Below are 11,468 nucleotides of genomic sequence, written 5' to 3'. Positions count from 1 at the left end.
GCCATGTATTGCGAGATTTTGGGGAACAACCTCCTTCCCTCAGTTAGAGCATTGAAGATGGGTCGAGGCCGGGTCTTCCAACATGACAATGACCCGAAGCACACAGCCAGGATAACCAAGGAGTGGCTCTGTAAGAAGCATATCAAGGTTCTGGCGTGGCCTAGCCAGTCTCCAGACCTAAACCCAATAGAGAATCTTTGGAGGGAGCTCAAACTCCGTGTTTCTCAGCAACAGCCCAGAAACCTGACTGATCTAGAGAAGATCTGTGTGGAGGAGTGGGCCAAAATCCCTCCTGCAGTGTGTGCAAACCTGGTGAAAAACTACAGGAAACGTTTGACCTCTGTAATTGCAAACAAAGGCTACTGTACCAAATATTAACATTGATTTTCTCAGGTGTTCAAATACTTATTTGCAGCTGTATCATACAAATAAGTAGTTAAAAAATCATAAATTGTGATTTCTGGATTTTGTTTTTTAGATTATGTCTCTCACAGTGGACATGCACCTACGATGACAATTTCAGACCCCTCCATGATTTCTAAGCGGGAGAACTTGCAAAATAGCAGGGTGTTCAAATACTTATTTTCCTCACTGTATATGTGTAGGCCTTTGTAGGCTGTATATCCTTTGTTTAAAGTGTATATAATGTACTTTTTAAAATGTATTTTTTAAATGTTTTAATACACATTTAATTATCCGTTAGGGCAAATTAGCCAATTTCGGAAAATGTCAAACTATGCAAATCAAACATGTAACATGTTTTGTAAACTATGAGCTCTTACTAGTATGTATTGTCAGTTGTAGATCTGCATTTGATGCTCTGTTGATGCTTGTATGTTGTTCCTCAAATGTAAGTCGCTTTGGATGGAAGCGTCTGCTAAATGAGTAAATGTAAACTAATCACTTTTTCCCCACCCGATTTATATTTTGTTGAAATAATGGTTGCTGTTAATATCACTCTCATGTTCCAATTGCATGTTAAATGTATATTTAATCAACTTTCAATTCAATGACCTGTTGCAGGTTACACATCTTTAACTTCCACTCTTTTACCTCCGTTTTTGAATTTTATGGTAATTTGAGCCTGTATCCTGGCTGAGGAGGAGCACTGAGCCTGAAACATCTTACCATCCTTTAACAGTCTCTGGCAATCATCCTTTAGTCAAGCACTTTTGTGTGTGCATTAAAAGTTATAATAGATAAAGGAGCTTGAGTTTGTCACTGGTGTACACATCCATTTGCAAATTGAGCAGACCACCTTGACAGACAGAAACTGAAGTATGCTACCGATACAGGCAATTGGGCTATGTCTAGTTTGCACATATGACGTCAAGTTAACCCTGAAATGCAAATAGACCTCAACAATGAAATCATTTAATTCATCTTAAATTCAAGGATTGGAAACGGGGCAAAAATCCTCATCCTGCATGCAACAACAGTAAGCGCTCTCACATACAGCCAGTGTGATAGAGCGGAGGCATTTCTTTGTACTGAGTCAATCGAGGTCGTCTCAAGAATAGTAACCGTGTGTGCGTGAGCTTGCATGCATGCTGTACGCTTGTTGGTACCTGTCATCTACACATTGTCGATTAGGAGCGACATCACACATCGCTCTTTTGTTTCAAATAATATGCAGAGAAAAGTCATGGACAAGAGCTGGCCGCGTTGCTGCTGCTCTTAAAAACACAGTAAGTCATCTTAAAACAGACAGACTGGGTTACATTGTGATGAGACTGCACAGTGAAGTCTCACACATTAACAGACACTGCATTGTTTACGACTGGACCTCAACACTCATCTCGTCTCTGCCAGTGCTACCAAACAGTAGGCTCAACCACGGTTTGGCTGTGATAAGCATTACGTTAACAGCTTACCGTTCAGAAAGAATTCTATTCCTTCATAAGAGGCTGATCAAATTAATAATCGCTAAAAGTTTTAGTTAATTTGGTTTAATTTCCCTGCTCATTGGTTGGTGCCCCAACGACCAGTGTTTATTGAAAGTGTTTCTACTACATACTGCAGGGAGGAAAAAAATAAATAAAAATCACTACTGCAGCAATGTTGCATCATGGGCCTTGCATAAAGTTTCTATCCCTCTTATATAACCAATTCTCTATCATCAAGGTCACTTCTTTAGCAAATCACTACGCTCATCTCCATCCTCCTCTCCTGTGCTCTTCTCTCTTTACTTCTATCCATTCCTCAACTGGGCCATTACCTGAAAAGGCCATTACTTGAAATCTCCTCAGAGATGAGGCTTGACTTTTAAGTGATGCTGTCATAGTTGAGCCAACTTTTCAGCAAAACTAAAGCCAGACAACTGTGCTACAGACAAGTTTAAAGAGGCTAAACACAAATTGAGCTTTCACTCTGCAGTGAATCTTTTTTTTTTTTTTACCTAATCAGAATGCACAATTGGTGACATCAAACTGTTCGAGAAATGCACTCAAAACCTGTACAAACCTTCATTTCCAGTATTGCATTTGCTGTCTGCACTGTTGACATCCATTTCCACCCATTTTCAATTTCCACAGTTTGGCAAAGCACTAATGTCCCCCTCATTTGAATCACAGGTAGATAGCGCATTAAAATTCCTGGGGAGAATCCAGTTGTTTTGCAGACCAATTACAGACAGAAAAATAAACAGCTTTGCAAATTTGTTCCGACTTCCTAAATACAACCTAATACTTGTGCATCCTCGCCAGGAAAGCTTCAGCAAATCATTTTTGCTCAAGTCTGCCAACTTGTTTTAACAAGTGGTTAAAACTCTAACACTGTACATTCAACTCGTGAACAGCAGCCTACACGTTTTAGAGGAAATACAGTTTCCTAGTGAATAAGCTTCCTTTAATATCCGGCCACAGCCACATGAATATTTAAACATTATTTTAATACACCCCTATTCATTTTGTACACTGAGAACCTCTATTTAATCGTTTTTGAAATCGGTGTCATAAAACCTTTTCCCCCCCTTTCCATTTATACAGGAGAATTTTCCCTAATGTAATGAAATGGTCTCATTAACCTGAACCCTAGGGGAATGCCTTTGACACTGAAATAAAAAGAGGGGAAAGAGAGAAACCACAAGAGCTTTGTGGCCGATTTGTATTAGCTTCAACTCAAAATACACATATGTACCTGTCTGGCGAGGTTAACAGCATCAGCGTGAAGTCGGTCTCTCAGATGAGGGTCCAGTTGGAAAGCCGGTGCAATCTCCACAACCTCAAAGAAAAACAACAAAAAATGGCTTTTATTGAAAATGCCACAGTGAACATAACAGAAATGCAGCAATGTCAGGATATAAAAATAAAAAAAATATACATATTTCAACTCAGTGATGTACACATACAAACCCAGATGGTGTACAGTAGTTTATCAGAGCTTTTGATGAGAAAAAAATAAAAAATAAAAGAGCTGAAAGATGCTAAAATGCCACGTAGCTCGACAAAACTACAGAGTTGGCTCATCAATACACTCCCCGACTTTGCTAAAGTGCTTAATAGTGTCCCCACATTTCTTAAAAACTGATTCTTAACAGGCAGGAGAAGTACCACGCATTTGCAGTTGGTTTCCCTCCTAACTAGTGCTTTAGCTTTAGAAAAACCAGATTGAGTGAATCGTTCAGCTTTTCATTTGGTCTTGCCACAGCTGCTGGGTGGGCGGGGTTCGCCATGTTAAAGGCTGATTTGTTTCATTCCACTTTGTCAAACAAGTCAACGCATCCAATTGAGGCAACTGAATCCAGTTCAAAACAATGTGACAATGTCTGATTTAAAAAACTAAAAACCACAAGAACTCAATTTAAAAATTTTTTATCAAATCTTACTGGCCCCCCTCCCCAAAAGAAATCCATCTCCAAGTATCAATAGCACTTCTAAGAGAGAGAAAAGCTAAAAATATCCTATCAGCACTCTACCATCCCTAATCAATTTCAAGAAGCAACTATTCTCGTTCCTGAGATTCAAAAAGATCTTAGATTAAGGGCAAAGGCAGATTAAGTCTCACAGAGTCAAACAGCAGCTGCTCTGGCATGAATGGAGCCGCTAACATGATTATCATCTATAATTTGATTAAAAATGGAAAGGAAGAAAGTGATGAAAACATGACTGAAACTGCTTTGAGGTGACAATATGTAATGAAATACTACACGTTAATCAGCTCCCTCTGATGAAAGCATTGTTATGCTGAGCGACGATTGTGACAATTTCTATTTTCTCTTTTATGTGGTATTCAGACATTTGTGTCATTTTGACAATCAGGTAGTGCTTAATACCGGATTTCTTCCCGGTACCAGCCCAAAGAATATGGGAAAAATTGCCCTGGCTAATGCATGAGAATCAATTCAGAGCTCTATACCCTTAAAGAAACAGTTTTTGTTGATCAAGTTGATTTGGTATTATGTTGTAATTATGTAGCTACTGCAGTTGTTGCCAAAACTGCCTTTCACACAGCATTAGCAGTGGCAAATTTTTATTGGTGTATAATCCTCTTAGCCCCTACAGGACATCTATGCTACCCAGGGCCAACAGGGCCATAATAATCATGGCTATAATCAGGACTATAATCACCTTATTTGGTAATATGTTGCTTAATTGGCCTGTTTGCCTAAATGAAAAAAAAAGGGACATTAACCACTTAAGCCTTTTCTATATTCAGTAGACTGCAGTGCTTGAGGGTGTGATTCCTGCTTATGACCTCTGTTTCATGCCCGCCCACCATCACCATCCACTTCATGCTAATCTGTTGTACAGCAGAAATGCCATGAAGATAATCTTAAATAAAGTGAGGACTTCACCTTTTGGTGTCTCCGCTGAATGGAGCAGTCTCTCTCATAGAGGTGGATGACGTTACCATATTTATCGCCTGGGGAGAGAGAGAGAGAGAGAAAGACGTTTAAGAGCTCGGAAACCAAACCAAGTCAAAGCTCTGACTGCCGTGGCCAGTCGTGACAGAAGCGGCCGGAGGTATCCGTAAGCTACTTTGATTTCTTGTGAGCTGGACTACACAATCTGTATCACAGATTTTGCTTTAACGTGTGGAGAGCCCAAAAGACAAATTAGGTTTCAATAAAAAAAGTACAGCCCTAAGCCCAGGGTGATCAACATACGAGAACATTGTGGGCTGCAAATAACATTTATTGCCCATTTTCGATCAATCTGTTAGTCATATAAAGCAGCATCATTTAGAGAGATTAAAGATTATGTCTTCAAATGTCTTGTTTTGCACAGCCAACAGTCTAAAATCCAAACATATTCAGTTTACAGTGATAAAAAAAAAGAAAAAAAATAAAAAATAACCCACAGGGAACAAGAGCAAATCCTCACATTGGAATCTGCAACAAACTAATTAAGAGACGGAAGGCATTGTTCAAAAAAACATTATGCAAAACGATCAACTGATTATCAGATTGGATGATAATGAACTTTCTGTTGATCTACTAAATTGATTAATTGTTGCAGCACTTGTCCGTCTGCATCTCCACCTCCCATAGCCAATAGTGGTCAGCTGGCAGTAAAGATCCCTAGCCAGTCTATTGGCCATGTGGCCCTTGTTTTGTTGAATTACATACGCTATCTATGCTAAGTCCCATTTTTGTCTAAAGTTAAAAACAGTGGCAGCACTATGGCCAAAGACTGTTTTGTCCTTCATTTTTGAATATGAGCGGGGCAGACGGATGATGAGTGTTTGACATGTCTCTGCATGCTAGGATGACGGAAAGTTGAGAGAAAACCGAGGCAGAAGAAACTAAATGAGACGTTGGGAGGTTTGGAAGGAAAAGAGAGAAGAGAACCTGGCAATAAGAAAAGGCAGAAGACAGAAACTGGAAAACATTAAATTGAAAGTGCTGGAGAGAAGTAGGGAAAGAGGGAAGGCAGAAAAACAGAGGGCTGGTAAAGACATGGCTTTTAACTGGTAATTCAGAAAATCCCTGCATGCCCTGAAGACAGTAATTAATCAGTAACCACATCCATGCACAGAACTACACCATGGTAAATTGCTGAAACATGCACAGACGCACAAACACATCAGCACCAAACAGAGCCAGATGTATACACATTACAATACACATTTATTCATTTAGTTGACGCTTTTATCCAAAGCGACTTACAATTGCTATACATGTCAGAGGTTGCACACATCTGGAGCAACGAGGTGTTAAGTATCTTGCTCAGGGACACAATGGTGGATGGGTCACAGTCGGGGATTGAACCCTGGTCTCTCACACCAGAGTCAGGCATCATGTACACCACAGTATAGGCTCAAAGTGCAGACACTTTCTGTAAGTGTCGGTGTGGAATTTCAGTTCTATAATGAGCGGTAGTCGAGTTACAGTCACTACAATAATGAATAATGGCTGAAGAATCCTCTGCTGGTCAATACATCTCAATCACTCATTGTTAGCTCTGCTGCTGAGTTCTGTGCCGTCTTAATGAACTTTGATCAAATCACATAAAAACAGACCGTTAAAATGCCAACACAAAGGAAGTCGAGTGCACTTACCAAGGATCTGTACTTCAATGTGTCTTGGCTTTTCAATAAACTTCTCAACAAACAGGGCTCCGTTCCCAAAAGCCGTCAAGGCTTCAGAGTAGGCCCGCTGGTAATTCTCCTCAAGTTCCTGACAACCAGACGAGAAAAATCCATACATGTCTTATGTTAGTGGTACTACTCAAGAAGAAAGAGTCACAGCAAAGAGTTAGTGTGGTTATTAAGGAGTTATAGAGCTATATATTTCAAAGTCCTTTAATCTCTGGATCGGGTCACTTAGTTTTATTTAGTATAACATTTATTTCCTGTGGTAAACCATTTAATTTCCCTTCCCCGTCATTCACATGTGATGTTATGCAGTTCTCATGTTTTTCCTTTTGCCAGAAATGTTTACACAACCTTAGGGAGCAACACACTATACAACATCCCTGGGACCAGGCTGTGGGAGGTCACTACAAGCATGCTGAAGGTCATGACTCAATCTGTTTTTGTCAGTCTGACGTCCTGCCAGCCCATCCAGTCTCCTCTATTGGAGGACTGAGTCACCATCATGGCCCCTTCCCTGTGCCTCAGGAGAGGATGCTCAACCCCATCCTCAGCTGTCATCTCATAGCCTTGAGAAAAGAGGCTCTTGGAGGCAAAACTATCCGGATGTCAATAAGGAGGAGATCCTAAGATTTAGTGCCATCAGGGTAGGGCTGGGCAATAAAACAATAATTATCGCAATATAATGTTCCTCAATATCAATATAATAAATGTTCAATATATCGTCAATAAATATTTGGTTTAATTCATTTGAATCACAAACAAATTAACATTTAATTTTTCTATTAAAATATTTTGTTGAGGAAAAGGAACTGAAAAAAGATTTTCTAGTCATATTTGTTGAAAACTTCATAACAAATCTGAGGGAGAACATTCAAAACTATTATGATTTTATTAAGTGTTCCACTGTTTGGCATCAAGCGTTTGTCCCATTCTGACCATAAAGAAAGATTAACCACATAATTAACCATCTGGTTTCTTTTCAATTTTCAGTCAGGAACAAAAATCAGCCTTTAAACTTGAAAGAAATGACAATTTGAATTATTGTGAGATAGAATGATATGAAATGTTTTTATCGTGATAACATTTTTGGCCATATCGCCCAGCCCTACATCAGGGTTGGCCAACTGGACTTAAAACGAAACTCTGTTGAACACAGGTTGGAGTTGGCCGGTACATGTACATTTTACTCTTTGGTGCCTTTTGTTTAACTTGGCGTGATCCTTCTAGCCAGTCGCCTCCTAAGAGCAACACCTTGCCCTTGTTCTGTTTTACATCTGTTTAAAGTTAGTTATATAAATATTGGGGGGAGCCACACACCAACAGGTCAATAAGAGAGTTGTGACATCCCCCCCCCAACTTCAAACACTGCACAAATGAGTATATTCGTTGGCTTGCACATACAATAACTAATCATGATCGTGTGTTATAATTCCATTTCTATGAACAAAGTATTTTCACTATTAGTGCTCTTCCTCAGTTGCAGTTCAATCAGTCAGCATAGAAGTCAGTTCAATCTCCTTGGGATGAGATCCTAATTCCTACAAATGTGTCAATATGGCAAAGAAATAAACCTACCATATAATGAACTGGGCATTTGTTAAAACATAAGAAGCCACTGAGAAGAACACTTACAACTCAAAATTTTAAGTGTTGAAAAAGGAATTTGAAGTCATAGACATAACCTGTCAAATCATTGGTGCACCTCTATTTTTGTAAATGACAAAAACTTTTGAAAGACTCAAGTTAGCAGAATTCCATTTGCACTCCTTCCACATCAGTTCAGTCCGTCTGTCAGCTTTGGCCACTGGAGCTTTGATACATGCCGTTCTCCTTTTCTCTCTTGCTTGTTGGGAAAGCACATCACGTCAAACTGAGCAAAAACCTGCCACTTTAATTCTGCCTCACTTATCAGTAAACATACACATCTCATCCTACAATGTGTTGAGAATAGTTAGGCCCACTCTGTTAATTCAGCATACAAATGACCCAGGAGCTGGCCTTCACGGAATAAAAAGTCAACCTACGCATTGGTACAGAGAAACCCCTTTACAATTTCCTCACATCATATCAGCTGGAGCTGCTGAGGCCCCGAGAAGCAAATGAATAACTAGAAATGTCAACAACAAATTAATAGTAGCGAGTACTGAACCGCTGTGGCTGACATTGACTGAAGTCATTTCAAATGTGATGTGTTTCTCTGGGTCAAAGGTTTAGTGAATATCACAGTAAAAAGGAAATCAATAATTCTGCACATATTTAAAGCATACATTTGAAAGCGAGAACGAAAGAGCAAGTGTATTTTGTGTATTTCATAAATCTAACTATTTTAAATGAATGTGGTGTTATTTTGGGTAGCTAAACGTTCGAGTAATGATTTACATAACCTTATTTATTGTCACTTACATATTCTTTGTTGGGGTTCTTTTAAAAGCACGAGCAAAGAAATAAACCATAAATGCTAAAGGCCGTGGCAATGCTCTGTGCAGCTTTGATTTACCAGTGACCTCTGATCGGACAATAAGCAGCTGGTTGATGAAAAAGTTTGGCCATGTCAAACTTTAGAGGCAGAAACGGGGGAAGGCTGTGCACAATCACATATGCAGCGGCCACACAGCCTCCTCCAGTGCCCCCACTACTGCTGGCATGAGAGGCAACGCTGCCGCCAGGCTTACACTGAAATAAACAGAGGTGACAGCTTGCCACTTCCTGGTGCCTATGGACCTTAAGTAGTTCATTTTCCCTTTGACACAGATATTTTGGATAAAAATCCATCCACTAAAGGCCATTAAACCCCTTCTCTGTTGATGTCCAGAGGAAAGTTTTAAAATAATTCTGTTGGTTTTATTAGACTATTACTGATACAATATTAGTAATAAAAACAAAAAGGGGGGGAAAAAAAAACAATTACCCTCCCTTTGAACCATGGCAAGTGAAATAGTATTATTGAACATGCTTGGCCCATTTTTCAGTAATAATCATTTGAGGTTAAGAGTGTTGTTCATGGAGGTTACAACTCTACAACCATTGTGGATTTTTTTTTTTTTACAATTATTTCCCAAAGTACCACTTACAGTGAGTGAGAAGCTGCTGACTGTATACAGAAAGGCTTAGTGAACGCATTTTAAAGGGACAGGGCGTATTTAACTGTCTGTAAGCAGTATTACAGTCTATGATTATTGTAGATTAATAAATAATGAATGTTGTACATTACATATAATATAGCCTCTTATACAGTCTGTTTTTAGTTTTCTAGACTTCATAGTTCATTTATTGTTGCATTATTTAAGTTTAGAAAGAGGAGTGTGCCTTTACCCTTCAGGTTCTCGTTTGACTAGATGGTGAAAATGTAAAGCAAGCATGCAATCTAAGTGACGCATCGCATAGGCTTTGACATTCTTGAAATTGTTCTTCATTTAAGAGACTTATTAGAAATCATACATTTTATAACCTTAAAATGGACAGACTACAACAAGCTAAAAAAAGATACAGAAACTGAAAACAAAAGAAAAGTGGAACTTTGAACAGATAGCATTCGTCTAATTTCATATTAGCATCATTTACCATGAAAATTGTTTATTAGACTCCAAACCATGCCAACAACTAACTAGAGTAACATGACCAAAGACTTCAGTTTTGGACTACTCTTCTCTCCATCAAAGCGCTCTGAGGTCATCGCTGCCACAGCTACAGTGACAGCCCATCATTGCTGTCTGGCTGATGGCACCCTTACATGGCCGAGAGGAGGAAGATGGTGACAGATTGGTAGATGTACCTCAGCCAAGCGATGCAAAATACATGACTAGTTTTAGGGCACATCAAGTTATTGAAGACATTTCCTTTAAAAAGGAAAATGTTTTTCCTGCCAATGGCTTCCCACCTCCTGATATTTTTTTTATATGTAGAACTATGCATTTTGTATGTCCCTGTATTTTATCACTTTAAAATTACTCATGTTGGAAACATCTGACATGCATGAGCTTATCTAATCTAAAAAGCGGTGGGCCCTGCACAGCTACAATATTGAAAGACATTTTCTTAAATGTCCTCAGCTGATGCAGGAGAACCGGTCTCTAACATACAAATCACTCAGGCTTCGCTAGGTGACAGAGGCAATTTCAGAGCACACACACACACACACACACCAAAAACAGACAGTGATTGGTGGTAGGAGAGGTAAATGACCAGGTTGTAATTTCCAGGAAATTTCATCTTGATTCAACATAAACAAAAAAATTAATGAATATGAAAACCGTAATTTGTCATGATGCCAGTCTGCCATCAAGTTGAGTTTGTTCTCTCTTTGCTGGACAAGATTTATGCTGTTAGAGGGAGCTGTTAAATTACATCATTCAGAGAAGTGATCGTATCCAAGAGTGGCTCACCTCGTACTCTCTGACTACCCTCATGCCGCGACCACCTCCTCCGTAGGCTGCTTTGAAGATGATGGGGAAGCCATATGTTTGGGCGAACACCTGCGCCTCCTGCATGCAGGTGATGGGGGAATCTGTTCCTGGGACCACAGGTACACCTAGAAAGTGGTGCAATGAGTAAAAGGATACATAAGTGAGTATTTGTTTTACTTTAAAAGATTCAGAGCGCAGTACTTAATAGTAAAAAAGTAATTAGTACAATCATTTAGAGATTGCAGATTAACTTCACACTGCATTTGAGTCTCAAGGTTGGATTTTGTATTACAGAAAAAGCAGGACTCTGCTTTAAATGAAATAGGAGGAGGGCACTGTTACGCCACAGAAACAGTTTAATGTTTCACAGTTTCTTACAGCAGCAGATGGATCAAGTAAGTGGCTGAAAAATGTGTTCTAAAAATGTTCATCCCCCACAGTAAAAGACAAAATGAAGGCTTGGCGAGCAAAAGCCAAAGCTAGCAGAGCAATGCCAGGGTGAAAGGTGGAGGGAGGAGGGGGGGGGGG

At 39.4% G+C, this 11,468-nt stretch overlaps 1 protein-coding gene across 5 annotated transcripts in view; it reads right to left on the bottom strand.

Annotated features, from left to right (window-relative positions):
• Positions 1 to 11,468, bottom strand: part of pcxb (pyruvate carboxylase b) — a 326,653-nt gene that overhangs the window by 293,389 nt on the left and 21,796 nt on the right. For all 5 annotated transcript variants that reach the window (XM_046063782.1, XM_046063778.1, XM_046063780.1 and 2 more), the window contains exons 6-9: positions 10,920 to 11,065; positions 6,502 to 6,619; positions 4,796 to 4,863; positions 3,139 to 3,222 (exon numbers count right to left, since the gene is read on the bottom strand). In XM_046063782.1, coding sequence (XP_045919738.1) covers positions 3,139 to 3,222; positions 4,796 to 4,863; positions 6,502 to 6,619; positions 10,920 to 11,065 — 416 coding nt within the window. The remainder of the gene's footprint in view (positions 1 to 3,138; positions 3,223 to 4,795; positions 4,864 to 6,501; positions 6,620 to 10,919; positions 11,066 to 11,468) is intronic.

The sequence above is a fragment of the Micropterus dolomieu genome, linkage group LG12, assembly GCF_021292245.1.
Source record: "Micropterus dolomieu isolate WLL.071019.BEF.003 ecotype Adirondacks linkage group LG12, ASM2129224v1, whole genome shotgun sequence".
NCBI lineage: Eukaryota > Metazoa > Chordata > Actinopteri > Centrarchiformes > Centrarchidae > Micropterus > Micropterus dolomieu.
Note: the sequence above shows the minus strand (reverse complement) of the source record. Positions and strands in the feature narration are given on the sequence as shown.